The sequence below is a fragment of the Xenopus laevis genome, chromosome 1L (assembly GCF_017654675.1).
Source record: "Xenopus laevis strain J_2021 chromosome 1L, Xenopus_laevis_v10.1, whole genome shotgun sequence".
NCBI lineage: Eukaryota > Metazoa > Chordata > Amphibia > Anura > Pipidae > Xenopus > Xenopus laevis.
In genome coordinates, this window is record NC_054371.1 from 103,291,406 (window position 1) to 103,310,898 (window position 19,493).

Genomic DNA, 19,493 nt, shown 5'->3' on the forward strand with positions numbered 1-19,493 from the left:
CATCCTGTTAAGCTTAGATGCCGAAAAGGCGTTTGACCGTCTGGACTGGGGCTTTATGTTTGCTACCCTCGAACACATGGGCTTTTGCGGTCCTTACTTGAGGGCTTTACGATCGCTCTATGCCACACCAACAGCCATTGTGAAAACGGCGGGGCAGCTCTCACACCCATTAGTTATTAGCAATGGGACTCGACAGGGGTGCCCCCTTTCCCCCTCCTTTTTGTACTATGTATAGAGCCCTTAGCTGCTCGCATTCGCCATGACCCGAACATTCAGGGTATCACAATCAAACGACAGGAGTATAAGATCTGTTTATATGCTGACGATGTGTTATTGACCATCACGAAACCACTATTGTCGCTTCCAAATTTACACCAAATTATAGATCAATATGGGCAGCTATCTGGTTATAGGATTAATCAAACCAAAACAGAGGCCCTTCCGATCCACGTCCCAGATTCTAGATTGAAACTGCTCAAGCTCAACTTTAACTATAATTGGCGGAAAGATAATATAAAATATTTGGGAATATCTTTAACTGCTAGCTACAACACTCTATACAGGACCAACTTTGTTCCGTTATGGAGAAGGATTCATGCAGATTTAAACACTTGGCAGAAATACAATATTTCCTGGTTTGGAAAGATGGCATCCATAAAAATGACTATATTGCCTAAGGTGTTATATTATTTTGAGACGCTGCCCATCTCTATTCCTCGTATAGCATTAAGACAATTTCAAAGCACCTGTATTAAGTTCATCTGGGGAAGGAAACGTCATAGAGTAAAAGGGGACTTGCTACAGACTAATCGATCACAGGGGGGCGTTGGCTTTCCGGATTTTCATAAATACTATTTGGCGACTCATTTGCGTCAGATCATTTATCTATCACAAAAAGAAGCCTACACAAAATGGGCGGAGATTGAAATAATGGCTTCTTTGCCATTACATCCTAGCACATTATTTTGGGGGACGGCTATGAAGTGGGACATGCATACTTTGCCGAAAACGGTGCAATTTACGCACCATTTATGGAACCAACGATGTAATAGATTACGCCGGACAGGGTCTGCATCTCCCTTAACACCATTTTTGTTTAATTCCGTCCTTTAGTATGGGTGTCGAGGGGCACTTCATTCGAATGTGGGAACATACTAATGTTTTTCAAATATTTAAGTTGTTTGATTCCAAGACTAATAAATTTCTGGAGAAAACTGAGTTGATCAAGGCCTATCAGGTACAGGGCATGAGGGATTACATGTATTTTAGGCTGCGGCACTTTGTCAGCTCCTTATGCCCAACTCTTACGAAACCAGCCCCATTGTACTTTGAAACTCTCTGTATGCATATGGTAACGAGAAAAAAGCTGATTTCGACTTTATATAATGTTCTTAATGAGCGGCGAGTGGAGGAGACACCACACCCCTACATGATCCATTGGGAATCTGAAATTGGCACTCCTATCTCCATAGAACAATGGGGGAAAATTTGGGACAATGCGACTAAATCTTCAATATGCACCACCATGAAGGAGAATATATATAAAATTTTATTTGAGTGGTACCATACCCCTGCTTTGTTACATAAACTTTTCCCAGACGTCTCAGCTAATTGTTGGCGCTGTCATCAGAGCCCGGCTACACTATTCCATATTTATTGGACTTGCCCAATTATAGCGCCACTATGGGACACAACGACAGCTATATTGTCAAAGATCACTTGCTTAACAATAGCGAAAGATCCTCTGACTCATCTATTGGGGCTGCCGCTTGAGAATGTTGGCAAACGTATTCAAAAAGTTGCACGGAATATTTTGATGGGTACACGATGCTTAATTGCAGCTCATTGGAAGGTGCAAACGGCTCCGACTACATTAGCTTTAGTGAACAAAATACAGCAAATACGGAGAATGGAATACTTAACCGCTCTGTTACATGATAACTCAATGTCCTTTCTGGAGGACTGGTATCTTTGGGATTCTTATCATGACCAAATTCCACGGTAAACCATGGATTCTTGTGAATGGGGTGTGGTGTCTCCCTGCGCCTACGGTATGGGGTTCTTTTCTTTTCTTGTCTTTTGCATATTTGCTCATTGTGTAAAAGCGTAGTTTCCATGTATATATTATTTTTGTGTGTCTTGCATATCTGGGGTTCTATTGGAGGTTCGTGGGTACGTGCTGCTCCCCTTCCTTGATGACATCTATTTATGGGGATGTAACTATTGCACTGTGTATCTTTTGCTATTTGTCACAGATTGTAACATTGGGACTCGCTTTTGTATCCTTTGCATTATCATCCTGAGGCATGTTTTGTCTTATGCTGTCATGTATTGTGATTTAAAACCAATAAAAATATGGTTGAAAAAAAAAAGAAAAAGTGACAAGTTTTTGGTGTTAATATGATCAGAGAAGGAGAGAAAGGAGTCAAAGATTACCCCAGACAACAAGCTGAGTTAACATGGTTAAAGGAACAGTAACATCAAAAAAAAATTAAAAAAATTCATTAGTATACATCAAAAAATAAACACCAAGACAAGTAAAACTTTAAAATAGCAAAGCCTTTATTAAGAAATAACTTACCGAAACTCCACATCCTGTCCTCTACAGAAAAGGCGACATGGCGACCATCCATTGTGCGGTGCTGGATTTCTCATCCTTGGCTCTGTCTCATGTTGTATTAACAGTATGTGAAGCGGCTGCTGCATCAGGGAGCGTGGTTTCCATGACTGCGGATTGCTGGCTCATCGGCGCGTCTGTAGAGTCCCTGTTCAGAGTGGAGCTGGGCCACATCGTGGATGTTTGCAGTTGCAGGCAGCAGGCCGATCGGAGTTCCTAGTCACTGGCACGTAGCCACTCTCGCCATCCGCTGCTTTCCATGCTAGAGAGCGCTTCTTACTGACTCGACTTCCCCCAGCACCACCTACAGTATCTCAGCTACTTGCACCGGTGTAAGATTAACCCGCAGCCCAGCTCTTACCTCCTGCTCACAACTGCCAGCCGGAGGGGCGATAATCACAGAGGTCTGAGAGGATGAGCACCGACACCCATCCCCAAACCCTCCCTCCCTCCCTTACCCTGCACCGAGTGTACCTGTACAGACTCTGCTGCTGCTTTCTACCCAACACAAAGTCATTTTGGAAGCGAGAGAAAGTGATTCTCCCAGGCTGGGAAGTAGTTCGCCTTTTCCCCACTCACTTCTTTCTGACTTTGCGCTCTCTCCTTAGCGCTCAACCAGACAGCGCCGCTCCTGCACCTCTGAGACGTGACCCCGGGGCTTTGGCTGGGTCGGCAGCAGGAGAAGACTTGGACAATTGTCACTGCATCGTTTTCTCACACTTGAAAGCGTTGCCATCCACTACCATTTTTATGCAACTAAACTGCACCGAGTGTACCTGTACAGGGCAGAACACAAGACAGATGCAGCAATCTTCTTTTGTGAGCAGGAGGTAACAGCGGGGCTGCCGGGTTAATCTTGCGCCAGTGCAAGTAGCTAAGATACTGTAGATGGTGCTGGGGGAATTTGGGTCAGTAAGAAGCGCTCTCTAGCACAGAAAGCAGCGCATGGCGAGAGTGGCTAGGTGCCAGTGACTGGGAACTCCGATCGGCCTGCTGCCTGCAACTGCAAACATCCACAATGTGGCCCAGCTCCACTCTGAACAGCTCCCCCGCCACAGCAGCCACTTCACATGCTGTCAATACAACATGAGACAGAGCCAAGGAGGAGAAATCCAGTGCTGCACAATGGATGGTTGCCATGTCGCCTTTTCTGTAGAGGACAGGAAGTGGAGTTTCGGTAAGTTATTTCTTAATAAAGGCTTTGCAATTTTAAAGTTTTATTTGTCTTGGTGTTTATTTTTTGATGTATACTAACACATTTTTTTTCATTTTGATGTTACTGTTCCTTTAATGAGCATTCCATCAATAGAGATAGTATATACTGGAGTAGGACCATGCTTAGGTGGAAAGATGATTTGTTCTGTTTTTGTTAGATTGAGTTTGAGGTGGCGCTGGTTCATCCAGTTGGAGATTACTAGGAGGCAGTTAGAGATTTGAGCCTGATTTAGAGGCAAGCAGTAGAAGTGAGACAGGATGGGTGGCCTTTTTAAGAACAGAATTTCATACAGGCAGATTTGAAAGGAGAAGGGAAGGTTCCAGAAGCTATAGAAGAATTGAAGATGTGAGCAAGTGGTGGCGTAAGCTCTACAACACAGTGTTTGAGCAGAGAAGAAGGCATAGGGTCAAGAGGGCAAGTTGTGAGTAGGGAGGACAAGAGAAGCTTAGAAATTTCAGACATTGTTACGGGAGGGAAGGAATTAAGACATGCAGAAGGGGGCTTAGAAAGGAGGAGCTGGTTTGCATTAGTAAAGGTAGGGATCTGATTGAGGATGGACTCTATTTGTTTTTAAAGAAATTGGCAAAGTCCTGAGGAGAGTGCATCAGGTTTACCGACCATATTGAATAAAGAAAACAGGCATCGTGGGTTGGATTTGGGATTATTTATAAGGGTACTGTAATACTCTTGCTTAGCCTTCGACAAGGCAAAATTGAGGCATGACAGTAGAAATTTATAGTGAATAAAGCCTGTTTGCGTATGGAATTTTTTCCACACATGTTCAGAAGATCTTGTACAGGAGCATAAGAATCTGGTTTGTGAATTCAGCCAGGGTCGTGGGATTTGAGCATGTGTACGCTTTGCCTGTAAAGGGTCCAATGATAGATGAGGATAGTATGTGATTTATGTACTTTCCAGGGTATTAAGATCAGACATCTCCTTAAAGGAAGTGAGACTGGACATGAATGACTGAGCTAAGGCTGGGAGGTCAATGTCACATGAATCCCGAACTAAGATAGTGGGGGATGAAGCAGGTGGGCAGGAAGGAGTGAGAGATGGAAATGTAATCAAATGGTGATTGGAAAGGGGGAAGGAGTCACGGTTAAAACCAGAGAAAGAGAGTTTTTTTTTAGTGAAACTACATACAGAAAGTGGTAATCCTTATGAGTAGGGGTGTTGTCCACTGCTGGAGCTCAAAGGAGGAGGGTAAGTGGAGAAAACGAGAGGGCCAGGGTTGTGAAGTTAAAATCCCCAAGGATGATTGCAGGGCTGTCAGTGCAGAGGAAGAAAGAAAGCCAGGTGTCAAAGTCAGAAAGTTAGGCAGTAGAGGAGGAGGCTGATGGGGGGGGGGCCTGTAAATGACAGCAGGGTGGAAAATCTGAAGGGCTTGAATGAGAAGGCTGGAGGAATGGGAATATGTTTGAACCAACAGCAAGAGTAAAGGAGAATTCCAACTCCAAGTTTCGTGATATGCTGAGCCAGCTTGTGCAAATCTCGTCTGTATCCTGTTCTTGACTTTATGTCCTCAGTAAAGTATAGATACTACGTAAATTGGATTTATGAACAGATACACCAATGCAGATACTATGCTGCTTCATTGTTTATTCACACGACAGGTTTCGAGCAGTGGGCTCTTTTTCAAGTGTTACATTTCAAACTCAATCAAATCTAGAAATTACTACACCTTTAATAGATTTGATTGAGTTTGAAATGTAACACTTGAAAAAGAGCCCACAGCTCAAAACATGTTGTGTGAATAAACAATGTAGCAGCATAGTATCTGCATCGGTGTATGTGTTCCTATATCCAATTTACAGAGAATTCCAACTCCCCCACCACATCCAATGTTTCAGAGGGTGTGAGAGAAAGAGAGACCATCATGAGAAAGTGCAGCCTCAATGGTGGTTTCATTCTGTGAAAGCCAGGTTTCTGTTGCAATTAGTTGTAAAGTGTATAAGAGCTGGAGTATGTGGATGGGAGCAGGTAAGAAGATACGTAAATAGAATACTGACAGACAATAGGAGGGTTAAAAGAAGTAACTACCTTAGGGAGCACGTGCTCCCTAAAGCAATGTGATTAGCTTTGCTATTGCTGTTACTAGCAGGTACAGTGGCGTATTCCGGGTGTACGGAGGGGGGCGGGGGGCCCGGCTGCACTTCCTGTGCCAGGGCCCGCCCCCCTCTAGTTACGTTGCTGAGCAGGTAAATTGTAGTGTTATGTCCTCAATGGAGTATGACTGCAGCAGGTGGGTAACACAATAAATGTCTTCTAAATTTTAAATCAGTTCATTTATTGTAGTAATAGAGTGCCCTGTGTTGTCGCTCCTTGTAGCTCTCCTTGTAGATCTCCTAGTACATGAATCACCCTTGCAAATGCTCACCCCAGGATATTCTCTCCCCTAAAGATGTCTTAATAAATAGGGAGAGTAGAAGTTGGGAACTGCTGCACACAGGTCTGGGGAATCACAATTTATTCCATTTGATCAAACACCTAACTGATCACCCATCTGTGAAAGAGAGTGAGAGCATAGCAAGAGTGAAGATGAATACAGAGATAACCTGACTAAGTTTGTTTGGAGAGGAGTTTATAGGGGGGTCGTAAAAATGTACAAGTTACAAGACTACAGGGAGAACTGATAATCAATATAATTTAACTAGTTTAGAAGTGGGAAATTAATAATGCATAAATATAGCACATTTAAACAGTGGTGGGTGCAATGCAGATGTCAGTGCAATAGCAAATATACCAATAAAAGTGCAAAAATACAGACAACATTGCCACAGCAGAGATGAAAGTGAATGTAATAGCAAATTTACCAAAAAAAAAGTGAAAAAAATGCAGACAACAGGGCCACAGCAGAGATGAAAGTGAATGCAATAGCAAATTTACCAATAAAAGTGCAAAAATGCAGACAACAGGGCCACAGCAGAGATGAAAGTGAATGCAATAGCACATTTACCTGTAAGAAACAGAAGAAGAAGAGAGATGTTAGTTCATAACTCTTTGTTAAACTTTTACAGATCAATTGTAAATGAATTACTTAGGAACCAATCACCCTTGCAAATGCTCACCCCAGCAAATGCTCTCCCCTAAATATGTCTTTATAAATAGGGAGAGTAGAAAGTGCTGCAGACAGGTCTGGGGAATCACAACTGATTCTAATTGATCAAACACCAAACTGATCCCCCAGAAGAGATTTTCCCATGGACTATAAAGTTTGTGTATTGTATATTGTAGTTTCTTTACTACATATCAAGTGCATTCTGTTAAATGTTCAGAACAAAAATAATAAATTTTGCAGTTTGATTCTTCTGTAAATAAAAAAACATTTCTCTTAAGTACAATAACAGGTGGCCTTGCCTGTCCAGGAATCTTTGTTAATCTATCTGGTGTTTCCATATTTGTGGCTGCTTGTCTAAATATCCCATACAAACATCATATAAATGCTCACAGTAAATAATAAATAGATAAAAAAAATGGTGAATACTGAAAACTGATGAATTAATTACTTATCCCAATTTCTATCCTTATTTTACCACAGATGAATCATTAAAATGAAGCAATGTTTAATTTCCATATAATAGAGGGAACATTGCTGGGGACACAATTCTCCCCCATTGATGCATTATGCTTAGATTGGTCTAGTCTAGCTGACACACTGTGCAAAGCCATGAGGAAGAGGATGGCACCAACCATAAAACCTGAAAGGTGACATGGGAGTGTTCAGCTATGTTTTATATTTTTTGCACAAGGGGACTCCTCAATTGACCCTTCACTCTCAGCCATCCCACTGAACCCCATTGTTACATACCTTAATGAAACACCAGGAGCCAGAAATGGGATAAAACGGCTACAGCATGTATTCACATTTTATTAAATAAATAGGATCTTGCCAGCCTAACTCAAGGCAATATTAAAGACCAGAGTTTCAGAGCTCTGCAGTTGCTCACTGAAGACTTGAGATCAGCACTATGTCATTATATCCACCCCTGAGTATTAGGCTGCCTCTACCTACAGAGATGATGACCCCAAACTCTGATACCAGCAGAAGCTGCATCTCACTGCGTGAGAGAAGTTCAGCAGCCCTGCTGTCGGTCCTGAATCTGCAGTGTATCAATGATAGGAAATCCAAGCAGGCTGCCACCTAGAACCAGCTGTAGTAGCGTCTGTATCAATCAACCCTCTGTGCAGTCACAGGAGAGAACCTCCTTTCTCCTGCTTCTAAAAATTCCTGTGCAGTACTCTAGTACTCTTGCTGCTGCTGTGACAAATAAAACTTAAAATACATTATCATATATCCACTATTTTTGATCCAGAGGAAGGCAAAAAACTAAGCCTGAAGCCAATGCCAATTATACCTCAAGAGAGAAAAAATTCCTTGCTGACCCCAATGGGGATCAGAAACATTCCCTAGATCAAGCACTTGACATTCATTCAACATGAATTAATACAATGTAGACATTTGTAAAGTATGAAGATACGGAAATCACAATATAATGGTGCATTCACAAAAACATCCACAACCAGTTATTAATAGATAATATGAGAACGTAAAGAAGAAAAACTCCTGACATTTGCAAAATATGCAATAAGGGGGATGGCGGATGTGATGTTTCTACCCACTCAGAATATAAGGAAGTGAACTGCTTCTTCCCTTTGACATCACATCCCTCTATTTCTCCACCCCCCAGCCCAGCTTTATTCTGTCTTAACTCATTGGTTCTCACCCAATCACAGCTACATCTTATTCTGCCAATCTCTAAACATACTGTAAACCAGTGAAATCTGGCTGCTGGTCATTCAGATCCCTTGTAATATAGCCCCTGTGCTTATAGCGCCACTGCTTTCCTTAGAGTTTATGTCTATGTGGGCTCATACAAGAGCACCGTGCTTTACTGTGCCTTCATCTTAATAACAGGTTTAAAGTGCAGGATGAACATGTAGCATGCGTTAGATGCCCTGTGTTGCAACTAAAGATAGGGCTGTCATCACAGTGAGGCATTGCAAGCAGGTTCCTCTTGATATGGGAAAGCCATTGTCATTTTTTTACAGCAATTTGCATTTGTCCTGCAGTCTCTTGCTGTTGTAGCAACAGAACTTCCAGGATGTTGTTATAGGAGCAGTCATTAGATACCAGCTGGATGCCACAGGCTAAGTATGCATGGTTTAACTCTTGATTTTATTTTACCTGTAACTATAAAACATTTATTCAACCAAAAATGAACAACACAAAATGCATCCCAATGCCCATCCTTCTTTTGAACCTTTATTTCTATTAAAGGAAAACTATACCCCCCCAAACAATGTAGGCCTCTATTAAAAGATACTGAGTAAAACAGCTCATGTGTAAAACCTTGCTTCATGTAAATGAACCATTATCATAATAATATACTTTTTTAGTAGTATGTGCCATTGGGTAATCATAAATAGAAAATTGCCATTTTAAAAAATAAGAGCCGCCCCCCGAGATCGTAAGATTCACTGTGCACACATACAAACCACATGTAAGGTCACATGAGCCAATTAACAGACAGAGTTCTGCCTTTTGCTTCCTCACTTCTTCCTGTTACAGTTAGTGTTGTAGTATTTCTGGTCAGGTGATCTCTGAGGCAGCACAGATAGAGTCACGAAATGGTGGTTCAAGGCAAGAGATGTATAAGGGCAATATTTATGTAAATATATATTCCAGTTTGGTAAGATTCTTTAATATGTCATTCAATTTCATATAAACTATCTGTTGCTTAAGTATTCATTTTGGGGGTATAGTTTTCCTTTAACAATCTTAAAGGGGTTGTTCACCTTCAATGTACAAATCTTATGAAACCACTAACAATGCTCTCAATGTGTTAGAAAAACCATTTTCCATAACAAAAAGTAAAAATGCCATTGTAAAAACTAATTTTTATACCTATTAACTCAGTCCTTCTCCTGTCTCTCTGACCAGTTTTCTGAAGTGATGGGAGTGGCCTATTTTGAACCTGAAACACCAAGAACTTCCTATATGATGACATCATCATGCCCAGGCTTTGCCCTTACTTGTTTCCTATTGGATGTTGATACTGCCCTCCTCCTAGTAATTTATTGGGTGCTTGTGAACTGTAACCAGTCACATAATTTGAATAGTCATTGGTTGATTACGCAATTGTAATGGCAGAGGTTAACAGACGCAGCATATAAACAAACCTGCCTTGCAACAAACAATCACACAGCCAAATAAACAAATACTGCAGAAAAGGAAGGAGCAACATTGTTCTCCCAATTCTGGCACTCTCCTTCTGCCTAGACTAAAACTGAATGGAGTGCCAAAGGGGTGCAACCTTTTCTGTGAATAAATACTGGCTTTTCCATATTTTTATCTTTTAATACCTTTGGCATTAAGCATAATGTCAGTTATTTACAAAATTGCAACAAAACCAGCACTGACTTGCTTAGAAACGTATGTAACTTACACATCTAGCAGGGACAGTAGGGCTGCCACCTCACCCTTTTAAAACCAAACACATATGAAATCCACAGCCTGCATGGCTAATTATCAACTCATTTAGATGCTGCAGACTGAACTGATTTCTGTGCAGCCATGTATCATGCATCTAAATGAATTGCTAATTAGCCATGCAGGCTGTGGATTTCATATTTGTTTGGTTTTAAAAGGGTGAGGTGTAAACCCTAAGTGATTTTGTGCGCTCTCCCGGGGGGGGGGGCAGTAATTTACCTAGGAAAACGATACCTTTTTTAAGTGTTTAAGTGTTCCACTTCTGGAACAAGATTTAGAGCTCTAAATACCAAAAAATGAAAAAGTTATATTTTTCATGATATAGGGATCTATACCAGAAAAATATTTTACTTTATGCACAAAAATTCAACTCATTTGGAAAGCCTCAAGCTCATACAAATAGTCAGCTGCTGAATAATGATTTTTTACGAGGTAAATACACAAAATAATACATGCCCCCCCCAAATAATATATTTCTGGAAAGTACAAGTGTCATCTCCCATAGTATCCATTATAATCCAATAATTCAAATTTTTAAAAATGATTTCTTTTTTCTCTGTAATAATAAAATAGTCGCTTGTACTTGAGCCCAACTAAGATATAATTAATCCTTATTGGAAGCAAAACCAGCCTATTGGTTTTATTTAATGTTTACATGATTTTCTAGTAGACTTAAGGTATGAAGATCCAAATTATGGAAAGATCCATTATCCGTAAAACTCCAGGTCCCAAGCACCTCGATCCCCCCCATCTGCACAGTTGAAGTCTCTGCAGCACACAGCCCACACTCCCCCTCCCTCTCACAAACTTGTAACAGTTTCTCTTCAGTACCTGAATGCTGCTCAAATTCCCGAGCACAGCCCAGCACAGGAAGCAGTGGCAGATTGACAGCAGACATAGCCAATAGGAGTAAAGTTAGCTGCCAGTACAATGTGTGATGTCATATAAGGAAGAGGAAGTGAACACTGTAGTGTTTTTGGGGGTCAGTGACCCCCTCCCAGCACAGGGTCTGTGTGGAACTGAAGGATTAGTGCAGGGACACTTCTGAGGTGAATATCTCTTGAACTGTACTTTTTCTGTTAACTATTTCTATGGAAAAGTTTGTTCTATTCATATGAACTGTTAGATTTGTCAATTTGTTACAAAGGTGAACAACCCCTTTAATTCCACATATTAATCAACAGCAGAGTTTTGCAACAATTCCAAGTTGCTTTAACTGGATCTTCAAATGCTACAGTATCAATACCTTTACAATATGCAATGTATTCTAGATGCTAATTTTCAGGCACATAGTGTCCAAAATGCAAAACAGAAGACTATGTTTTTCCCCACATAACAGCGATAACATTACAAAGTTTTTAAATGTTTTTGAAACAGATTTCAAAAATAGATCCAGAAGATTTAATCACATGGTGGAAAAAAGTCACACAAATATGACTGCTTTCATTTACAGATGCATTTTTCCTTTCAGTTTAGCTAACGTGCAACAATGTACAAAAGGATTGTGATAAAATCCTCCTGTTTTTATAGTGTCTAGCAGTATCTATGGCTATGAAACAACTGTCATGCTCCCAAGACAAGGCTGAACCATTGAAGGGAGCTGGAACAGATTTTGTGTAAATAAAACTTGTTTCTTAAATTCAAAAAGGAGAGTAAAACGTTCATGCTAATCAGAAATCTGGTGCTAATATATTCCATCCTATTCCAAACCACAAAAATGTATTCATCATGCACAATTTTTTCCCCCATGGGAACTATATGAATTACAGTTTGAGAACAGTAATGTGATCTTATCCAAACGTAAATAACAAATAACAATAAAAAGGTTCAATGTCATCAGTTATTTAATAATAAATGCGCACCCTTACTGCTTGCAGATCTGTTGTGAAGTATTTGATCTTCAGGAAGTGCCTGCAGCATTCACATTTGTATTAATACTATACTAAGAAGAGAACATTGTATGTCCAATAGTCTTAAAGAAGCAACTGTTGCATAGAAGGGTCACGACAAGGCCTAACATTTTGGTACTCCATGTTTGTATTCATAGGGGGGCCCAGACAAATAACATATATGGGGCTACCAAACAATGTCCATTATTCTACAATGATAATGATACCACAGAGGCCTCTCAATATTCTTTCCAATATTTTCAGCAAAGGTTCTCCTAGTAAATTCACTAAAACAAAATGTATACATTTTTTAAATTTATAAATCAACATGGCTTTCACTGATGAGCAGTCAGGAGTAAGATATTGCATGTGAAAAATATATGGTTTATAATAACCAACTTTAAATGTATATGTTATACATTTCTGGGACTATAATGGCATAATCTAGTAACCAAACTGACTGTATATGTGGAAACATTTCAGTGATTTTAAAAATTACTTGAATAACCAAATGCATATGTTATACAGTTATGGGCCTGTCACTGCATAAGGCAGTAACCAAACTGACTGTATATGTGGAAACATTTCAGTGATTCTAGAGCTGGCTTGAATAACCAAATATGAATGTACCTGTTATACATTTTTGGTCTGGGCACTGCTTAATATTACCCAAACTGAATGTAGATGGGGTAACATCAATGGTTCGGGGGCTGGCTGTAAAAACCACATATTAATGCACATGTTATACATTATTTGGTCCAGCCACTGGTTACTACTATAACCATACTGTATGTATATACTTAAATATTTCAATGACTTTGGGGCTTGCTAAGGTTATAACCAAAAATAAATGTACATGCTATACATTTCTCTGGTTTGGACACCAATCAATATAACAACCAAACTGAAGGTAAATGTTAAACTGCTGAGTGATTGGTGTGGTAAGGTTTTAGGCATTTCCAGAGAGTGCCTATACAGCCTCCAGGTTTGTATGTAAGCATGGTAACACAAGTCAAGGCTCCAGTATCCCTGGGTCATGTTTGTTTCAAATAACATTGATTTAGGTTATAAGCATGGATTACTCAGCCAAGACTGACTTAAAGGCGGCAGCCAAGTCAGATATAGGTATTATGAACTTAATTAAGTGCATCAGCTGTGTTGCCCTTGTGTACCCTTATAATACACAAGCCATAAATAAATTATATCCTTATAAACGGTGAGTTCTGATGTCATTTCTGTCACATGACTCACTGAAACTTGTGTATTATAATAAATAAAGTACCCCCAGTTGCAAAATATGAGGATAATAGAAGTTACCTCGGAGTTCCATGACCTGTATAAAAACACTTGGCCTTCGGCCTCGTATTTTTATATGGTCATGAAACTCCTCGGTAACTTATAATATCCTTAAATTTTACAAGAGAGGGTAATTTATTCACTATATATACAGCAGTCCATAATGGCTTACGGGACTGTGCCCTGGTAAGTATGCCCCAATCAGTATATGGGTTACAGATACAGTAAATGTGGTAACTGATGTAGACATATATCTTGTCCAAATGGATTGGCTAAGGCCAAGTCTGATTCATACAAATGCTATGTAATATATAGGATTATGCACTGTGTGTGTCACAAAGGTGGTGTGAGAGTAGTGGCCAATTCTGGTTTAAAGGTATATGGCTATACTGCATATGGGCGTTAATGCAATAGTCAAACAGCAGGTAGGTATTGTACAATTGCTGTATTATAACCAGGGACTTGTAGACCACAACCATTGGAGTCTATGTGGGCCATATTTTTGTTACATTCAAAACTATAGGCTGTTGGAGTAGTTATCAGTCTTAAGGAACTCACTAATTAGAATCTATGTTATATGACTGGACTTTATACCTGCTTATTAAGAAAATAAGCTAAATACTGTATCCTGCTTTTTGCGATAGGACTGGCCTGGGGCTGAATGGATGTAGATATGTATACAGTCATATTTTCATTCAACAAGGATTCTAATATCGCCACAGCCAGAGATCAGGCAAGATAAATGTTCTGTATATTCCAATGATAAATCAAGATCTATTTACAAAACTGGTATGATATTCATAAAGATCTCTTTCTTAGGTTACAGTGGTGCAACTTATCTGGTCTCAGTCTGAAAGACAATGGGTTCATCAGTCAGTGCAAATTTTAGTTAATTCACATACTACTGCCACAGGGTTTTAGAGCCTTGCAATGAGGTATTCTATAGTACAGACCTATTTCGTTTGTCTCAAGTAAAATAGGGGTCCAGTGAGCTCTCTGACTATATACTTATGGGCCATATTATATTAATGGGTACCATATAAATCTGGCTGTAAACTTAGGTATACTCCATCAATGCAGCTATAGCTAAAGTTTCAGTTCCATTAAAAAAAAATATTCCATAGTTTCATTATAACAGGCTGTTTCTGTCATGTTAACCCATATAGTGGACAGGAGGCATGCAATTATAGCATGCTGGGTTTTCTAAAGGTCTATGTTACTCTGGGTTTGGCCTTTTACACCACCATAGACTGGCCTGGCTAGTTGAGGTAAGTATCATAAGGCTTAACATCAAGCTATAACAATTTTCTGATTCACCTTATCCTTTTGGACCAAGGCTGCAGTATCAGCCTTTGGCAAGGCCCTAGTTATGGCATCTCTTACCAACAGGCTTGGACATAGTAGGAGAGTTACATTACAGACTAATAGGTGAATAATTATTTCCCCATACTTCCTGGAGTCAGTCAAATTTCTTCCTATATGGTAAACTCATGGGAACATGCCATACGAATTTGATTCTAGGCCCAATCTATGGGATACAATAACTTCAGCTATGTACAGGTCACATCCGTGAAGGCTCGAGGACTGTATCATAGCAAGGTTATGCATATCTGCATGCATTTCTGTTACCCAGTCCACTCCAGGGCACGCTGATCCTTAATACTCTCCAGTCTTGTTTGGTGGAGAATCATGAGCTAATGATAAAAACAATTTCAATCTGTACAGACTGCAGAATGCTCCTAGATACCTCACAGGGTAAGGTATGCCCACAGTGGCAGCACTCCATCATTTTACAGACCTCTCATTGAGAGGTGTATTGGTTATTGTCCATAATAAATACAGGTTACTTAGTATTAAAGAGACGGGGAACTACACTAGGTGATGCCATGTATCGGTAGTGTCATACAGAGCTGGGCCATGTAGAATACTAGTGATGGTATTTTTCCTTCCCCTACTAAATCCTCTTTTGCAGGTACCATGCTTTTGAGCCATTTCAAAGAGTGCTCTTGTGGATGTTATGCGGTTGTATTAAACGTGCTGGTATGTAGTGGGAGTAAGACTATGGAGAAGCGTTACTCTGGGTTCCTATCCACCTCTCTTTAATTAAAGATAGTTCTTTCTTTTTAAATGGAATTGTCATGCTGGTTTCACACTCTGTATCAATACTTTGGTGTGGGTTCTTCCTTTAAAGGGATACTGTCATGGGGGAAAAAAGTGTTTTCAAAGTGAATCAGTTAATTTTGCTGCTCCAGCAGAATTCTGCACTGAAATCCATTTCTCAAAAGAGCAAACATATTTTTTTATATTCAATTTTGAAATTTGACATGGGGCTAGACTTATTGCCAATTTCCCAGCTGCCCCAAGTCATGTGACTTGTGCTCTGATAAACTTCAATCACTCTTTACTGCTGCACTGCAAGTTGGAGTGACATCACCCCCTCCCTTCCCCCCCCCCAGCAGCCAAATAAAAGAACAATGGGAAGGTAACCAGATAACAGCTCCCTAACACAAGATAACAACTACCTGGTAGATCTAAGAACAACACTCAATAGTAAAAACCCATGTCACATGGAGACACATTCAGTTACATTGAGAAGGAAAAACAGCAGCCTGCCAGAAAGCATTTCTCTCCTAAAGTGCAGGCACAAGTCACATGACCAGGGGCAGCTGGGAAATTGACAAAATGTCTAGCCCCATGTCATATTTCAAAATTGAATATAAAAAAATCTGTTCTGCTGGATTCTGCTGGAGTAGCACTATTAACTGATGCATTTTGAAAAAAACATGTTTTCCAATGACAGGATCCCTTTATGGAGTACTATTTCCTTTTCTTTCTCTGCCAGTCCATTTCTGAAAATACAGAGTTCACAGGTTTTCCACAAGGTGATTTCGGTCCACCTGTGGGGGTTTCATTCTTCTGAGTTTTATCTGGTATAGATTACACTCGGCCAGTTTTCCTTATGTGGAACAAATTCCCTCCCATTGGGATATTAGCTTGCTAAGTCCCGGTAAGTATGACATGGAGTTGTCCAGGAAAAGGGAAGATTGTATCATACTTACCGTGATCTTCCTTTCCTGGATAACTCCATGTCAAGGTTCCCATCCCTTTTAGTAGTTTCTAGAAGCTTATTACGAGACACCGGACTGGGGGGTGGGGTTGGGCTTTTAATGCTTTGGGGAGGGTCCTTCTGATGGGAGCACTGGGGCGGGGCTATCCGAGAAAGTATGACATTGAGTTTTCCAGGAAAGGAAGATCACGGTAAGTAGGATACAATCTTCCGTTATCACTGTGAAACGCATTGAAATATTTCACTTCTCCCTCAAAATGATCATTTGAGCATTTCAATACCTGCTTTTTAAGCTTACTGTTTAAGTGGAAAAAGGATGCAAATAAGAAGCAATTAGTCATTTTTTTCAATGTGCACAAGAATTAGATAAAGAGCTGAACTAAACGTTAAAGGTTTTACCCTTTAGAGATTAAGGTAAATAATATTATCTAATTTTTAAGTCCTTTACACACTTACCTATCTCCTGTAAGTGGAAGAATTATTTTTGCCTGTGTAGAAAACACGATGAAGGACACTCTCATTCGGGGGCTAAAGAAATGGAAAAAAAACATATTCTGAAAATTTGCAGTCATTTAAGGATCATTGTCTTCTATACTCACAAAAGAAAGTAAAAGAAAATCTATTACTGCAGTTTTTTGTCTCTAAAATTACTCCCAACATTTGAAAATTGCAAAGAAGGACAAAAATATCTGCTGTGCATAGTGTGGCGAAAAGTTTGACCACACCCATTTTGTGGCCACACCTGCCCCAAATACTAATACATTTTACATACTTTAACTTGGTTATGTAGTTTGAACACATTTCTGGGGGTCTTAGAGCTATGCTTTAAGTCGTATTATAGTTTTGCTAATTTTGTGAAACTTTTTAGTGTTTTCTGGTTGTTCAGTGCAGCTTGTGTAGAGATCAAAGAGCAATATGGGACACTTTAATAAGGATTTGGAAAAGGTGGCTGTGCAGTCAGAATTGAGACCGCCCTTTTGCTTTCTGAGCACTCTGTCTCTCTCCAAATATGAAGACCTCAGAGAAGTGTGTACTGTGCATGCCTGATTGATTTCCATTGGCGCAGAGGCAGTGAGCATGTGCAGTAGGCACGACTTTATAATGCCTTCATACTCAGAGAGAAGAAGTGTTGAGAAGGTAAAAAGGGGTAGCGCTTCACGCTAGACAAGAAAGTAAATAAAATAACTTCAGTTGAACTGGCTGTAATAGAGAAACTAAATGCACCTGAATGCAGAGTTAGAGGTATGTTATTCTAGGAGCTGTTTGGAATAATTTTAGAGGCTTACCTATACTTTATTAACTGACCATAAATACAGTAGAAAACTATATTTTTAATGAATTTTCAGCTCTTAACCAGTAAAGAAATCCACAGTATATAGGCTAATGGCACATGGAATTAGTTTAGGTATTACAATAATGGCTGAAAATTGCCCCGTTCCCTCTCATTGAGTTGAATATGAAAACAGTAGCTGTTTTAAGCAATTTCAGGTGTACTCCAGTTTTACATGGGCTTACAAAATCAAACTGAAACCTGTGATGTGCAGGTCAGGAACAACCTAACCCTAAAATGCAATATGTTGCTATTGTAAGACCCAACCTGTGTCTTCCCACTCGGTAAGCTAACCTCTGGTTTTAAAGAGGACATCTTTAACATCAGAGAAGTCAACTGATGCCAGTGGAGAGGGCCACCAGGGAGCAGCAGTTCTTTCTGATTGACCAACAGAACATGTCTTAGATGACATTGCTTTGTTAAGGCTGTCTATGCATTTAAACTGAGTTCAGAGTTGTAATCGCTATCAGACTGCTAACAGCCACTGCTAGAAAAAGTATGATAAGTAGTGTATGGTACTGTATGAGAGTCTGGCCTGCATTTAAGCTGAAACTCTCCATGGTATTCTAATTTTCACCCAAATCCGCCTAACCTGGCCGTGCGTTAGCTTTATGAGGAATATGCAGTACACCATCATCCTTAGCATAATGATGAGTTCAAATGTAATTATCTTTTTAAAAAAATAAATACAATGTATTTTATTTATTAATAAACAATCTGTCTAAATGTTTACAGCAACAATTGTAAATTACAAAACTGAAAACTTAAGTATTGCTAATTCTTTCTTAAAAAAAAAAACTTTCCCTATAAGGGAGAGTGAATAACTTCCTGACAAAACACTATGAAAAGACAGAAAAAGACACAGACACGCCATATGCAGTGCCACAGTATATAAGTTATGAGTGGAAATGTATGCTATGCTAAATGCTATGAAATCTAGTATTTCTTAAAGGACCAGTAACATCAAAAAATTATTTAAAAACATTAATTAGTATACATTGAAAAATAAACACCAAGACAAATTAAACTTTAAAATCGCAAAGCCTTTACTAAGAAATAACTTACCGAAACTGCTGCTCCTCTTCAGAAAAGTGACAGGGGACTATCTGCCGTGCAGTGCTCGATTTCTCCTCCCTGGCTATCTCCTATAAGGAAGGCAGGGAGGAGAAATGATGGATCACGATCGCCTTTTCTGAAGAGGAGCACAAGCGGAGTTTCAGTAAGTTATTTCAGGACATAAAGGAGTGATTTGCATGTCTCCGCCCATGATGTCTTATGGGAGAATTAACTCCCATTTTTGGTTTCTAGGCAGTGCTTTGTGTATGGCATGAGACAAGTAAATACCTTTTGATTTTAGAAGGCTTCACTTTGCATATTTTTGAACATGCAAATTATGCTACATGACCTTTATATGTATTCACTTAATCAATGGAATGGTTTGTTCAGACCTCTGACATCATCAGTGCTTACTGTGACTTGAATTGTCTTGTTTAAAATTTGTATTCAGATGAAAAATATGAATATACGCGACAAATCCTGATTTAAAGACACAGTCAGGAGAGTGCAAGCAGGCTAAGCTCTGAGT

The 19,493-nt window shown here is 39.7% G+C and overlaps 1 protein-coding gene across 1 annotated transcript in view; it reads right to left on the bottom strand.

The window, feature by feature from the left end:
* antxr2.L (ANTXR cell adhesion molecule 2 L homeolog) overlaps positions 1 to 19,493 on the bottom strand; it is a 114,058-nt gene that overhangs the window by 84,258 nt on the left and 10,307 nt on the right. The window contains exon 3 of the mRNA XM_041561237.1: positions 17,035 to 17,106. Coding sequence (XP_041417171.1) covers positions 17,035 to 17,106 — 72 coding nt within the window. The remainder of the gene's footprint in view (positions 1 to 17,034; positions 17,107 to 19,493) is intronic.